We start from the raw sequence: 15,273 nt of genomic DNA on the forward strand, positions 1-15,273 counted from the left end.
ACATTTTAACACCGTAAAAGAATAACCAGGCCTGCAGGAAACAATCTGGTTACAATTCATGAGCAAGGCCACTGACTACTTTCCATATTAGCTTGTAAAAAGCGGTATAAACTGCAGCTCATGTTTCTTAAAAAAAACAAGGAAAGAAATTTAAGCTTCGTAGTTTGGTGATAAAAAATTGAAAATCAGATATTTTTCTCCCACGGTTTTAACTGTTGTATTCCAGTGTGATTCTTTTCAGTCCTTATCTGGGTTGTGCTGCCTTATTGTTATTCAGTGACTAAGTTCACCCTATTTAACAACAGGAATTCATTCTTTATCTAGCAGCCCCAATCCAGTTTAAGTTGACCTGTCTGTGCACGCTGTCTCACTGCCACTCAACATTATCAGTTTAATTACCAGCTGGTGTTCTAATTTGAGCTTGCACGGAGAGCTGCTTTCACAAAGACGTGTGGCATTTTGTGAGTGTTTGTAATTACTTACAGCTCTAAATCGATATGCTGTCTTGTTTATTGTCTCTTATTGCTAAATCCCACCGTTGAACAGTATCCCTGAATTGTTGATTTTCATCCAACCTGTGACTTTGTCAACAAGTATTTAGTTTCAGATGATTTTGATTAAAACATCAAATCAAGTGCAGCTAGATTGTGGTAACTGTATCAGTTGTGGAGTAACAAACATAGTGTAGAAATACTCAGTTAGCATTACAAAAACCTGCCTCCAAAACTTCAGGAACAGCCTATAGACGTATCAAAAGTAAATGTATACACAATGGTCTATTTCAGCTATTATATATGTACACAAAATATAAAGTTATATATATATATCAATTCAACACAAGTTGTAACAAAAAATTAAGTGGTGTAAAAATTGACCGAAATAGTTTTCATTGTAATGTAAAGGAGCCGAGATATGTAGGAGGAACCTGAATATTTAAGAATAGTACATTTGTACTTGCTCATCACCACTGCTCTCAATAAGTCGTTACTGAAAAGACAACAACAGCATGTCTGTATCTTGCTGGTAATCATAGAAATATTTCTGGGGGGCTCTCTACATCGTTCCCATCACTCCTCCCGAAAGCAATTTCCCATCGTGTGTCAGTTCTACGTGTGGCGTCCGCAGTTCTGAGTAAGATTACGGGACACGAGCGGACAATCAGCAGCCGGCCCGCGCAGAATGCAGGTAGGGCGTGTCCCATCCAACGTGTCTCCAGAGTCACACCAGGGTGAGGCATTCCAGCTCTGGCCTCTGCTGGTCCATTGTTCGATGGGCAGGGTTCCTCATTCCGTTCTCCACATGGTCCTCTACTGACTCTCCAGCCAGCTCACGGGCCAGGTGGTATGGTGACAGGAGACTCTCAGAGACTGCCAGAGCGCAGAGGCCGACGGCGCAGACTCTCCCGGCCCCTTCCTCCAGACTCTGGACCGCTACGGAGGTCCCGCAAGAAGCTCCAAGTTATCATCTGTGTACTGCTCGTGGAGCTGTGTGAGAGATTCACTTTTTTTGGCATTGTGTGCAACACGATTCTCTTCTGCACGGTGAAGCTGGGCTACGATAACTACCTGGCCGCGACGGTCAACCTGTGCTTCATAGGAGCCAGCACCCTGACCCCCGTCCTGGCCGGGTGGTTCGCAGAGACCTGCCTGGGAAGGAGCAAGGTGCTCTACTTGTGTGCTTTCCTTCATTTCTTTGGTGAGATGCCGTTAATGGAATACATGTTGTATGATGTGAGGAAACTCAACTCACTGTTTAGGTTTAGATTGAATGAGGCGTTCTTCTTCTGTTGCTGTCCTTCATCTTTTTGGACACAGTTAATACGTGTTGATGTGATGAAATTTGTGATAAGACAAGAGACATAATTAACTGTGGTAAAGATCGAATCAGCTTGTTTAAAAGACAAGATTTATCTGGGACGTGGACAAGAGTTGTGCAAATATCTGGGCCATCTTGACCTTTAATGTGAGCTCATTTCACAAGCGTTAGTAATTCTGTTAAAGGGCTTAGTCATGGATCTGCCTCTGTGAAGTCACACTCCTGCTGGAAATCTAGCTGCAACCACCCATAACGTCCACCTGCCACTACCGCTGTAGGCACAGCCATGCTGCCCGTGGTGGCATTCCCGTTTGAAGATTTCTACATTGACACTCATCACATGACGCACCAGCTGGAACCTCGGGAGCAGCAGATCTTGTTCTACGTCGGCCTCCTGGCTGCTGCACTGGGCATCGGCGGCATCCGGGCCATCCTCTGTCCCATGGGGGCCTACAGCCTGCAGGGCTACAATCAGCACCAGCTCCTGTCCTTCTTCAACTGGTGAGCGGCGCTGCATTCACTTAGTTCACTGTAAGACTAAAAACGGTCCATTGGTATTGTTCATCATCACCTGAGGTTCTTTACGGCATCTGCATGGAGACAAGAGACAAGTACATCCTGCAGGTGCTTGGTTAATAATGGAAAGCAAAAACTCTGAGTAGATTGGCCTCATTTTTCCATCTGCCCATTTGTCATTTAGTAACATCTGCATAAACAATGTTCCCTGAGGGAAGTGATATTGGTTTTTATTTATGTTTAGGTTCTACTGGTTGGTCAACCTGAATTCCACTGTTGTATTTTTGGGGATTGCTTACATCCAGCAGTCTGTGGGAAAGAATCTGGGCTTCCTCATCCCCTTCACCTCTGTGCTGCTGGCTCTAATCGCCATACACATGATGAGAAACAAACTCACATACAAACCGAAGAAAGGTAACGCATATTTTTTTTAAAAGAGAGACGTAGAAACAGGTATACAGTGCCACACACACTTAGTTCTGTTCCTTTGTGCGTCTGTCGAACTGCAGGTGGATCACTGTTGACCACATTGGGAATTTTCTTGAACTCTCTAAAGATGTGCTGCCTCCACTATCGTCACCTGAGTGGGGATGTGGGCTCTTGGCTGGACCGGGCCAAGGAGAACAACGGCGGGCGCTACAGCGAGACACATGTTGAAAACGTCAAAGTGCTGGCCAAGCTCTTCCCTCTTTATGGCCTTCAGCTGCTTTACAGAGCCTGCATCACACAGGTGGGTCACTGGGAGTATTGGGGGTCTCTAATACGAAGCATTAAAATGTATCATGATGGTTTTTCCACACGAAGGGAGGCTGAGGTGATGTTTTTTCCGCAGATTCCCTCAGGTTACTACATACAGACAATGAACTCAAAACTTCACCTCAACAACCTCCTGCTGCCCATCGGCGCCATGAACGTGATCAGTATCCTCCCTCTGCTGCTCTTGGCGCCACTGATCGAATGCGTAACCACTTGTTACCTCTCCAAAGAGAAAACTCCTCCGGCCCCTGCAAAAGTCATCAGTGAGTATCCGTGTGTGCATGCACGCCCGCGCACTAATGCACGCATCATTCTAACGTGTCTCTCGCTCTTTCCCCTCCGTAATTATTCTGCAGCCCCCTCTCACCACCCCTCCCTGTCCATCCTCCCCTTCCAGCTTTGGGCCACGCGTGTGCCACCCTGTCGGTCCTGGTGGCAGGTTTGTCTGAGCTGCAGAGGAAGGCGTACCCTCTGGTGGAGCAGACGCTGTCTGGAAGAGTTCTGCAGGTGTCCTCCATGCCATGTTTCCGGCTGGCTCCTCAGTACATCCTGCTGGGTCTCGCAGAGGCTCTCGTCACTCCCGCATGTATGTGACAGAATTATGGTCTCCAGAATTACGTGGTGCATCCTTGCAAAGAAACCTCACAAAAAATACACAGCAGGCAACTTTTCTGCTTTCTCTTCCTCTCGGGCAGGTTCCCTCATATCTTTCCAGCTGACCCCGTGCCACATCAGAGGGATCTCCCTGCACTTCCTCACTCTGTCCTATGGAGGAGGCTGCTTTCTGGGAGCCTTCATCGTTCAGCTGGTGTTCCTTCTTTCTGGAGGTAAAATTAGTAACCACACTGCATCGATTGTTTTCTTCCAATAAGAAACAATACTGACACTAAAATCAAATTTAAAAGTAACTCTCCTGATGGTGATATGAACACTTGTATACTTGTTTACAGGAAACTTTTACCCAAGCATATTGCACGATGGGAATCTGGAGAGGTTTTTCTTCCTTCTGTCCACACTGATGGCTGTAAATACCTTTGTATTTTGGAGCGTATCCAACAGGTAGGCCCGCCGATCCCCTAATGAGTTTCAATCAGAGAATACATTTTGTCATTCTCATCTCACCGATGCTGTGCAGGTACAAAGACCTGACTGTGCAGGGCAAAGCACTGACCATCAGCCCTCTGACTGAGAAGCTGCTGCATTACAAGGCCTGTCTGCGCTTCTACGACACTGTGGATTGCTCGTACACAAACCAATCGGTTGAATCTATTTTATGATAGCCTTCATTGTTACATCTACAGTCGGTGGCGCTGGCGCTGCATGTTATGTCAAAGTCTTGGACTTGGGGAATTGTGAACTGTACAAAATGGTGTAAAAGGAATGATAATGATGGAAGTATGTTGTTTTTACAATCATGTGTAACAATGGAATTTATGAATAGAATCGAAGTTGTCCCCAAAATAGTGAATTATGTTAAGATACTTTTGCCAATAGTGTTTAGAAGAATGCATTTAAATATTTGCTAATTAAAACAAATAAATGTATAAATGTCATTAGCATGGTCCTTTATTTGGCTTTGTTAAAATAGAGCAAATACAGAGCTTAATTTAATTATTTCTTAATTCTTTATTTGTTAAGCATAAGCACAGAGGAACATCAAAGATTAAAACAGCAAGCCCCTTAAATGGCTTATTTTCGCAGTGGTCATCCAACATTCAACTAGCAACACAAAAAAGACAAAATATTTTCTGACAAAACAAAGCAGCTGAGATATTAAACAGAAATCAGCCTGTGAGTTACAGCGAAACCATTTCTTCATGACCAATTTGATTCCATTATAGAGCATGAAGAACAGAATGAGAAGATATGGCATAAACATCAGTTATGTTGACACAAGTTCTTTTAGGATTTATATGTATAGTTGTCTTTTACCAGTAATTGAAAACAATGGGAAAAGGTCTTTGATTATGTTTTTAAAAAAATTAAGAGAAATAAATGAAAAAATACAACAGAATATGCTATAAAGATTCTGATCTACTGCATGTTGTAATTACCGTTTGATGCAAGCAGGTGTCTTAAGGCTTTGCGCATGTTTACAATCAACCCCCGCTTTTTCCAATGCAATGCTACGCAATGCTACGCATGTTTACAATCAACCCCCGCTTTTTCCATCCCTGTGACATAAATGGTAGAAGCTCATAACAGCAATGGCTTAGAATTAGCGTATCCTCAGTGTTGAACCTAAATCAAGAGAAAACCCAGGATAGAGAGGTTCAGTGAACGTGGTCTTAATTTGTATGACGCGGCCAGGTCGACAACGCCACCGTCCCACTCCACCTCCCAGTAGTGGCGCTCCTACTTTTGACTCTGTGTACAAAGACTTGTACACAGAGTCAAAATACAAGTTTAGCAAGGCGGTGAGAGATGCTAAACGACTGTACTCTGAGAAACTCCAACAACAGTTCTCAGCAAGTCACTCTGCTTCGGTTTGGAGAGGCCTCAAACACCTCACTAACTACAAGCCAAACCCCCCCACTCCATAAATGACCTCCGCCTGGCAGACGAGCTGAATGAGTTCTACTGCAGATTCGAAAGACAATGTCCTGATTCCATCCCCCACAGCTCCACCAACCTGCTGCAGTCCCCCATCCCTCCCTCCCCCAGCACATCAGGTGCTCACGACCCTCTCTATTCTGGAGAGAGACGTTAACCGGCTCTTTAAAAGACAAAATCCCTGTAAGGCAGCCGGTCCGGACTCCGTCTCCCCTCACACCCTGAAGCATTGTGCTGACCCGCTGTCTCCGGTGTTTACTGACATCTTCAACACCTCCCTGGTGACATGCCACGTACCAGCCTGCTTCAAGGCCTCCACCATCATCCCTGTTCCCAAGAAGCCCAGGATCACAGGACTCAATGACTACAGGCCCGTCGCCCTGACCTCTGTAGTCATGAAGTCTTTTGAACGGCTAGTCCTGACCCACCTGAAGTCCCTCACTGACCCCCTCCTGGACCCCCTGCAGTTCGCCTACAGAGCCAACAGGTCTGTGGACGATGCTGTCAACATGGCCCTCCACTACATCCTCCAGCATCTGGACTCCCCAGGAACCTACGCCAGGATCCTGTTTGTGGACTTCAGCTCTGCCTTCAACACCAGCTTCTCCCAGCTGCACGTGCCCGACTCCACCTGCAAGTGGATCACAGACAAACAGCACGTGAAGCTGGGGAAACATGTCTCAGCCTCTCGGACCATCAGTACCGGTTCTCCCCAAGGCTGCGTTCTTTCCCCTCTGCTCTTCTCCCTGTACACCAACAGCTGCACCTCCAGTCACCAGTCCGTCAAGCTCCTGAAGTTTGCGGATGACACCACCCTTATTGGACTGATCTCTGGTGGTGACGAGTCCGCCTACAGGTGGGAGTCTGTGGTCCTGGTGCAGCCAGAACAACCTGGAGCTCAACGCTCTAAAGACAGTGGAGATGGTTGTGGATTTCCGGCGGAACAGAGCTCCAAAGACTCTACAAGTCTTTGGATCATTTTTCAGGGGACCTGCAGAGGCTCAGAAGAGGAACCAAGACTATAGGTTTAGTAAGACGTGAATGAGTTTTATAGGAGAACAAAGTAAATCCACTATATTTGTCAGCCATTAACTGCAAGAGTTTCCTAACTTGAGTCAAAGAAACGTTACTAAATGTAATATTTAATCACACATTGTGCTACTTGCTTGGAAAAAAAGATCAGGCTGCTCTATAATCAATATCTGCATATTCGCAATTGATTAAATTAGTACTGCAATAAGGTCATACATTGTAATGAAGCCAGAGCCAAATGTTCCTGAGATGTATTTCATCAAAATATACAGTATGTGCATTTCATTGTCAAAAAATAGTTGGAGCTTCACGGAACTATGCCTATATCATGTAACTATGGACAGTTGTAATGGATCATATTGCTATTAATTTTCCATAGGCTATATATCCAGACACAACTAGTGATCATTACTTACTTATATTATAAGCGTATCTTTATAAACCGCTATAGTATTATACAAAGGTTTAAGGAAATGAAACAGCTACTCTATAAAACGAGAGAACTCTCGCGAGATTTCTGCGAGATCTCCGCGAAGTGCGAGATTTCGTTGGTATCCTAGGAGACGACGTCGGCGTGCAGCGTCCGCAATGCGGAAGAGGCGTCGCGTTTTTGTCTCTGGTGATGTTTGTGTTCCCCACAGAGCGGCGGACACGATGGACCTACCGGATGGCATCAGGAAGCGCTTAGAGGACTTTTCTCGGAACGTGTTATTCGACCAGAGCGGGACTCGGACCGTCGCAAGAGAAAATGACACGTTTTTGCCCCACGGTAAACTACGAGTGGACCGTACTTGCGTTATCAGCGCCGAGGATGACGTAGTTAACCATCGATATGAACGTTTGTGTTGAGCTGCGGTTGAGGTAGCGTCGTTTTAACAGCCGATGCTGCTTCTGGTGTTGCTTTGTTTTACAGACAAGCGGCTTCTGTCGAGTCTCCACCTCCAGATGTCTCTGTACTTTAACATGTGGTTCTTCCCCTTGTGGTGGATCAGCGAAGCTGTAATGCTGCACCTCAAGGTGAGCCATGCACACGGAAAGTGAGAGACTGTGATGGTGAATGTTCTCAATAATGAACGAATTATTGCTAAGAGTAACAAAGTGACCTGCATTTGAATACATTTAAGTTAATTGTTCCTCGGTTTGTTTAACTGAATTCATGTAATTGTCATTTCTACTAGTATCCTGCCCTGCCCGACTACTACAAGTTCATCCTGGTCACCGTCCTCATCCTGATGACTCTGATAGAGGCCATTAGACTCTTCCTCGGTTATTCTGGGAACCTGCAAGAACAGGTAATGCATCCCTTACAGGAACATAGATACAGTCGAAATAGAGATTATAACTCCTTTAATACCTGTGTTTGTGTTTAGGTCCCAGAGCTGGCTGGATTTTGGCTGCTCAGCATCCTGCTGCAGTTTCCACTAATCCTGTTTCAGCTCTTCAATGAAGCCATTCTTATACAACCCCTGGAGAGAGGTGTTCACATAGTACTCGCCATATTTATACTCGCACAGGTAATGTCAACTTCCTTTTTAAAGACAGAATAGATGTAAGTCATCCATTTCCAAACTGCATGCAAGTAAATGTACGTTATTTATTGTTTGGTGATTGTCATTTACTTCTTTTGACTGTTTTTATTGAATGTTCAGGCCCTCTCTGGTTTTGTGACGCTCCGGGACATGGTCCGACACACAGGAAGACAATTTCATCTCCGACAGTTTGACTGAGTTCTTCTTCACTGCGACACACACATCCCCCCTTTGTACCTCCCACTCGGAGGCTGATGTCGAAAAAATGATGTGTAACCTTTTAGTATTACATGTAGAACATTTTACATTCACTGTGCACGAATGAGTATTAATGAAAAAAGGTTGTGGACATATATTTTTATATATTTTATTGTAAAACTTTTTTCTGTAGCATTGCAATAAACAATATCTAAGAAACACACACAACAAATCACATTCTTCTTGATCCATCAGAGGACCTTCACATACCTGATCAGAATAATCTTAATCTGTCCTTGCCAGGTTCCAAATATTGTCCTCTACAGCAGAGCAGTCTGTGAGGATCTTGTGGTCGCTGCAGTAGTTATTTGGCTTTCTCTTCCGGGGTAATACTGCCTGGTGTTCTCAACCTGGAGCCTCCCATCGGTGTCCCTCTGTGGATGCGCAGGCTCCATCTTCATGAGGCCTGAGGGCCTCGACACTGGGAACAAAACACTCTGCTGCCTTTTGCCCTCCGAGGTGTCTTTGCATAGTCTGAGGAAATTGAAAAAAGGAAGCACAGGAAATATTTCAAGCACTGTAAACATTGGTTAAAAGGCATTATGCTTTTCTTCTAGCCGTTGCACAGAGATCAAGGTGTATTTCCCAGTATTTGTACCGCAATAGAAACTTAAGCATTTGACAGAAAGGGATCAAGACAGACAAAGAGAGAGTACACAAGAGGGTTTCTAGGGTAGGTACCTTCTCCCTCTCAGGTCTGTGGCCCCCAGGGGCACAAACACATTTCTGTGTGCTCTGGTTTCTCTCTGGAGGGCGACAGGAGCGAGATCCCTGTGGTTCTGCTCCCCGAGGTGGCCACATGTCAACAATGACAAACCCGCAGAAGAGACAGCGGTGAAACTGGACAGCCAACGCTTTGGGACAACGGTCGTAATCATCTTGCCGTACGTAGATGACGGAGGCCTGACGAAGAAGAACATAACATTCAAAATCTGAATGTGCCTCAACATGTGGTAAACGTCTCTTGTTGAGGACACAAAGTCTCCGTGTCTTGCCTGTGTGGCGCCGTAAGGGAAGGTGGCCGCACTGAAAGAGAAAGAAGAGTTTTACTGGAAAAGATGTACAATTTGTTGCATGCTTAAATTAACAATACATTTCGGACAAACCTCTGTAGTCTTCGTAGGAGGCGAAGGATTGCCGGGTGCAGCTGTGATTTGGCTCGTTACAATGCACAGAATTGGGCGACGGTGGAAGGAGAGCACTCACGTGCAGCAGCTGGGAGGAACACCTCCACTGTCCCGCGCACATCCGCGGGTCGCCTGAGAACGCAAGTCACGCACCATGTTCACTGCTCGACGGGACATTTCCTACTGCACCGATGATTCATGACTAAGTGCCGTCACGTGTGGAAGTCAACAGGAAATATTCACCATAAACTGCCTGGAAAAAACGATTTTTAAAGTCGTTGTGGATTAGGACACTGAGGGTGTGAGAAAGGCTGAGCCTCCTAAATGAATGTTACCCGACGTGTGGAGATGTGGACATGCTGCCGCCCTGTACACAGCTTTCATTTCTCCGTCTTCCTACTATGCAATAAAGCCCATTGGAAATAGCAGAGAGTCAAAAGTCAAAATGGCAGATCAACCTGGGTCTTTACCTTGACCGGCTCGCTGCCCTGCCACAAAGTCACCTGATTGACCTCCCCGGAGCGAGTGTTGGGAGGGGGGGATCAGCGCTTTTCCCATCGCGCCATTTGCCTTCACAAAGATGGAAATACCAAAAGAGACGAGTCAAATCTTCTGCCCTCCCTCTGTGGCCCGGCGCTCTCTCCTGAACTCGTTCCCTCCCTCTGTTCGTACCTGCCCTTTCCTCCCGTGCCGTCCTACGGGCCTCTCTTGGGCGATCTCTTTTACTGCATCCTCTCGGGGCAGCTTGGACTCCTGCAGAGACTGTTCACTAATTAGTCTTGTCTCCAGTCATTAAACAGGAAAGCCGTGTCGTGCTCTCATTTGTTTTGTGCCGCTCTGCCGGACCTTCGGCTGCGCAGCGTTTTGGACTCTCTCTGGGCGTAGCTTGTTCCTCTCTTTGCGACTCCTCAAGCATTTCTTTTTTTTTCTTCCTGGAGTTTGCTGCGGAGGAGAGAGGAGGAGAAGGTAAACCGATATGAGAGAAGACGTCATTTAAAAACAGTGTTTTACAAAGTGATCAGGATTTGGATTGTTGGCCTTCTGGTTACAAGAAAGCCGTTTTGGAGAGTAGATCTGATGTCAGTGTACCTCTGCAGGAACAGCATGGGGCTGGTTCAGTAAATGAGCCGGGAGTCCGTCAGAATTGGAACTATTCGAACCACTGGTGCTGTGAATGCAAACGAAAAATATTCATGTATACAAGCTGCATGAGAGCACATATTACACATTCGCGATATTAAGTCTGTTTTGTATGTGTATTTATGACGATAGCAATGTGTCGCCATATCACCTGGTTTCCAGGTCAGAGACGGAGAAGTCGGTGCCCAAATCTTTGCCCAGCCTCTCTCTGACCTTCTTCGTCAACAAGGCCGCCAGCTCTGTCAGACAGAGGCCGGTCTGAATTCAAAAGCAGAGAAAGCATTAAAACGCACACACACACCAAACAAAAACAGCTTTTACTCATTTTATATTTTTGTGCGTACAAATGAAAGGTTTTGTGTACAACTCGTAGATGTGTTTTCTATCTCTGACCTTTGTTGGATCTGGGTCACAGTAGTCCAGCAGGGTGTCACAGAAGTAGAAACCAAGGGACTTCAGATCCCGAGTCGTAAAGTGTGTCCCTCTTCTGTCACCTGTCATTCAAACGCATAATCTTAATACACACACACACACACACACACACAAAACCCATTTGGAAGGTCTAAACTCACCCAGCGTGGAGCCTCCAAAGGTGGCCTCCATTGTGTAGCTGTTCTTGATGCCGAGTCTCCACATGGCAATGCGTCCCGTTCCCTCTTTGCTCTTCTGCACCCGGAACTTACAGCTCTTAAAGGAGAACTAATGCCGAGGGATTTAGATGTTGGAGTTGTTATGTAAATAGGAGGACAGAGGATCTTACTCTGCGTATAAAGAGCATTTCCTAATCAGGGTATTTACCTTGTTACTGGCATTCTTGCTCATCATTAGTGGAAAGACTCTCTCCTGAAGCTTCAGCGAAGCATCGCCTCGATTGTTACAGCCGTACATGAAGACATTGTTTTTACGGTTGTGGCCGTGAAAGTCGCAGTAAAGAACTACATCCATCTCAGCCATCAGCCTGGAACAAAGATTACAGGGCAAGAATAGACATTGGTAAAAGTTATTTTTAATACATACTTGGAGAAACCACGTTGTAAAAGAAACAAGATTACGGTCATTTACAACATATTTGCTATAATAACGAAGATTTGTAGTGTTTCATAATTTGTTTGTTTACGCACGTGTACTTTCATACCTTTCCACCATGTTTCGGGTGTGCCACACACAGGGAAAGGAATCCCTGAGTGACGTCTTGTAGTTCCTGTTGAGATCCCTTCCTGCCAGAGAACAGCGGTAATTACCCACTATGACACCATCAGGGTTCAGCATAGGAACCACCTGCAGGTCCATGGATCCAAATGAGAAAACCGCAACGTTCATAATGACGAGACTGATGTGAGACTCTGAGCTCGAGGTCCCTGACCTTGAAGACAAAAGTGTCCCTCAGCAGCTGAGCGTCCTCCGAGTCACCGAGCAGGAAGTCCAGGAACCCCTCCATCATCCAGGATCCGTTGGTTTCTCCGGGGTGCACTCGGGCCGTCACCACGACGGCCTTTTTGCTGCTCGCCGCCCTCCTGCCGCCCCCCCGGGACGTAATCGTCACCACGTATACAGCGTTCCCAGCGAGGCTGTGGCACAGCACCCGCAGGGTACAGTATGACGCAACTGCTGAGTTGGATGAGATGTTCCTGAGGTAGCGCTGCAGGTGGGAATAGGTGTAGGGGTAGCAGTGGGCCAGGTAGCATGTGTCCGAGTCATAGGGGAACTGGAGAGTCCACGTCAGTGAGTATGCGGCGATTGCGTCGCTGTTGCGGTCCTCTGCGTTCTAAGCAGAGACAGAAATAGTGGGGGGGTTTAAGTGAGGTCCTGCTTTGTCAATTATATTTTTAAAATATCTGGAGTTACGTTGTTTATGTTCCACCATGTCAGAAAGTTCACCCACCCGACTGCAGCTGCGGTGGTATCTAATATTTGAGCCGGCGCGCTGCCATCCGACACCTTTGTCGGCGGCCCTCTCGGAGTAGAGCAGTGGTCTCATGCCGTGAGAGTACAGGCTGCTGCTCTTCATCAAGTTGATGATACTGAAGCGGTATGTCACTCCAGCCTTCATGTTCCTGACCCTGAAATAAAACCACTGCGTGTGCTTTCTGGTGTACATGTCTGTGCGCAGGGTGAGCTCGTAGTCATAGTCACTCCTGAACAGGAAAGAAATATGGGGGGGCAGAGAGTATAACGAAACTACTTGAATGGATCAAATGTACACAAACGATTGAAAGGCGACTTCGGGTGCAGGACTCACACTTGCACAGCCTTCTGAAGGTTCCCACTCTCAAAGCGGGACTCAAACTCAAGAGGGAGGTCCGTCTGGTTTATGGAAGAGGTGGCGCTCTTAGTGGGCCGCCTGCTTCCTCCGACCCGGGAGCAGGTGAAGTAGGGACGCTTAGTGGCTGGAAAAGAAGTGAGAACAACATGAACAGAGTAAATGTGAACAGCCCAAACTCTTAAAGCTTTTAGTAAACATGGACTTGCTCTTTTAGAGTTAATATCTAGGATACCACTGCTGAGGAAATACACTTGAACTACTAGAAGGCCCACCAGAATAACTAATATGTTATATTAAAATGTTATTACAGCTTGTATATTGTTGTGCGGCACTTAAATTGTAACATCAAAATGAAATTTAAATCCTAAAGCATTACGGAGTCCAGATGGGTTCTTCCTCATAATGTTCCACATTAAATCGAAGGATGAACATTAAGCAATTCAACGTAATGGGTTGTTATTATTATCTTATTGTTCAGCAGAATCCGTTAACAAGACTGTGGTGATATACAGCACCAACTTGGAACTACAAAAAAGCCTCCGGTGTGATGCGTTACCCTGGTCAGCGCAGTAAACCACGGTGCCCCTCTCCTCTCCTGCTGGCACGGGGGTCCTATCGCGTCCTGTGTGATGGTAGAAAGGCTCTGGCTCCGGGGGGTCCCACTCTGCAACACATACCCTCATTGTTCATTAAATGTCGACAGTTACTGCCAAATGGGGTGCTGGCTTTTTTCTTCATTTATTGAAAACTTCCTTCTGCCTTCTATTGGGCTTATCAATAACCTTCCTAATAACATAACCGTTTCAATACAATGTGTAATTACCGATGTGATGGATGATGTCGCTGATGACCTCACACTCTACGGGCCAACGGGGGCAGGATATGGATGGGAAGGTAACCAGGTCCGGCGGAGCCCTGAGACTCAAAACAGGTCGGCCACCGTCGAAGTCGACGAGAAGCTGCGTGGTCCCCAGAGTCTGACTTAGATTCACAGCCCCTGAGGGGAGACACCAACCACACCTTCAGTAACTGCGTGAGATAAATGCATGTTTGGTGCACACGTCTTTCGCAGGGAAAACCAGGCCTTTGGCACGACAGTCAATAGTTGTACTCCCACCCCACGTCGCACATTAGACAGCGGAGTGGGATTAGAACAGCAACAAGTCGACCCATCGGGGTGAAGTTAAACATTAGCAATGCAGGGGAAATGGCTTACGCTGCCTCCTTCCTGCCAATTCCTCCTCATCTTCCCCTGCGATGGAGCCATTGCTGTCCGATCCGTCCCTCTGATGGGTGTTCCACCAATTCCTGATAGCGGACACAGCCATGGTTTGTGTTTTCTCTGCCTGAGAGGAAAGAATTAAGTCATCAACCTCATACTCCCAATTGCCAAACCGAGTCGGAGGTTTGTGTGGTTTTCCCCTTTTCATTCATGAGGTCAACCAGTGCAGGGTCAACTTCTGCTCAGCACTGACGTCACACACCAAAATTTTTGTTTTGCTTCAAGCTTCATTGCAAAAACGCTCTCAATCTGTGCCGCGACTTACCTCGCTCGTGGTTCAACTGCCCCGCAAACACGCTTCAATACACAGCGGAGCGATTAAGCGAACATGGCGCCTCCATCGAGTGGAAGACGTTCCTGAAGTGCACGATGTTGCCAAGCAACCGATCGTCTCGACAACACCGCGGTCGCCATGGAGAGCAGGATACGCCCAGACCGAGCGGACCATCGCTCCCAGTGAATGAACGGGTGTTAAACACCAGGAAGCACACTGAAGTTCACCGAAGGTTGATCCTCCGGGGACGGAGAACGGAGGCCTCAACGTGTTTAGCACTACGAATGTATTGAATAGGGTGGCCATTTCCTTCACGTCAAAAAGGACGACATTAGTGATGGGGCGGGGGGGGGTAAGATATTACCAAACGTTCAGTAAAAAAAAGCTAGACCCTAGCTAGCATTGCAATAGTAATAGCACCATCTAACTGCTGACAAGTGGCTAAAACAGCCAGAGAATATCGAGTGGGGGGACAATACAGTCAACGGTGGCACTGACGTTCCGTCGGGGGGCGGGGCAATTCATTTTTGATTAAAATGTTGTCTCGTGCTCCATTGGAATGAATTGGAATGATCTGTTAGAGCGATGGTAAGGTGTCTCGTCTCGGTTGTCGAGGACCCGGGTCTGAATCCCGCATAGGACTCTTCTTTTCTATTGTAATGCAAGTCTTGCCGCAAAGACGTCATTTCAACGTATTTAATATTTCTCTCAAAACGTCATAAATATGG

At 46.5% G+C, this 15,273-nt stretch overlaps 3 protein-coding genes across 8 annotated transcripts; 2 read left to right on the plus strand and 1 right to left on the minus strand.

Annotated features, from left to right (window-relative positions):
* Positions 1-973: 973 nt before the first annotated feature.
* slc15a5 (solute carrier family 15 member 5) lies at positions 974-5,027 on the plus strand. Of its 3 annotated transcripts, XM_040163216.2 has the most exons (9): positions 974-1,695; positions 2,094-2,316; positions 2,576-2,745; positions 2,841-3,061; positions 3,164-3,350; positions 3,485-3,673; positions 3,783-3,914; positions 4,038-4,146; positions 4,223-5,027. In XM_040163216.2, exons 1-9 carry the CDS (start codon positions 1,344-1,346, stop codon positions 4,362-4,364), a joined length of 1,725 nt encoding a protein of 574 aa, XP_040019150.1. In that variant the 5' UTR covers positions 974-1,343; the 3' UTR covers positions 4,365-5,027. The 3 variants fall into 3 exon arrangements, 2 of the variants coding, with proteins under 2 accessions (XP_040019150.1, XP_040019149.2); XR_013451155.1 differs by lacking the exon at positions 4,223-5,027 and having other exon boundaries at positions 3,444-3,673; positions 4,038-4,145; XM_040163215.2 differs by having other exon boundaries at positions 3,444-3,914.
* A 2,108-nt stretch (positions 5,028-7,135) lies between these two features.
* On the plus strand, positions 7,136-8,631 carry LOC120809678 (transmembrane protein 17B). The gene is made up of 5 exons (XM_040163671.2): positions 7,136-7,441; positions 7,586-7,689; positions 7,851-7,964; positions 8,043-8,186; positions 8,322-8,631. The coding sequence occupies exons 1-5, from the start codon at positions 7,261-7,263 to the stop codon at positions 8,397-8,399; spliced, it is 621 nt and encodes a 206-aa protein (XP_040019605.2). The 5' UTR covers positions 7,136-7,260; the 3' UTR covers positions 8,400-8,631.
* On the minus strand, positions 8,553-14,983 carry LOC120809677 (cytosolic carboxypeptidase 2). 4 transcript variants are annotated; one of them, XM_078081977.1, is made up of 20 exons: positions 14,537-14,983; positions 14,206-14,335; positions 13,813-13,986; positions 13,546-13,653; positions 12,966-13,113; positions 12,609-12,861; positions 12,090-12,491; positions 11,862-12,004; positions 11,525-11,684; positions 11,299-11,425; positions 11,120-11,220; positions 10,878-10,984; positions 10,676-10,754; positions 10,433-10,528; positions 10,259-10,339; positions 10,057-10,156; positions 9,566-9,718; positions 9,455-9,485; positions 9,141-9,362; positions 8,553-8,933 (listed from the first exon to the last, which is right to left on the minus strand). In XM_078081977.1, the coding sequence occupies exons 2-20, from the start codon at positions 14,315-14,317 to the stop codon at positions 8,720-8,722; spliced, it is 2,811 nt and encodes a 936-aa protein (XP_077938103.1). In that variant the 5' UTR covers positions 14,318-14,335; positions 14,537-14,983; the 3' UTR covers positions 8,553-8,719. The 4 variants fall into 4 exon arrangements, with proteins under 4 accessions (XP_077938103.1, XP_077938102.1, XP_077938104.1 ...); XM_078081976.1 differs by having other exon boundaries at positions 10,259-10,348; XM_078081978.1 differs by having other exon boundaries at positions 10,259-10,348; positions 12,609-12,786; positions 14,537-14,819.
* Between the last annotated feature and the right edge of the window lie 290 nt (positions 14,984-15,273).

Source organism: Gasterosteus aculeatus, chromosome X (assembly GCF_964276395.1).
Source record: "Gasterosteus aculeatus chromosome X, fGasAcu3.hap1.1, whole genome shotgun sequence".
In the NCBI taxonomy this organism is placed as follows: Eukaryota; Metazoa; Chordata; class Actinopteri; order Perciformes; family Gasterosteidae; genus Gasterosteus; species Gasterosteus aculeatus.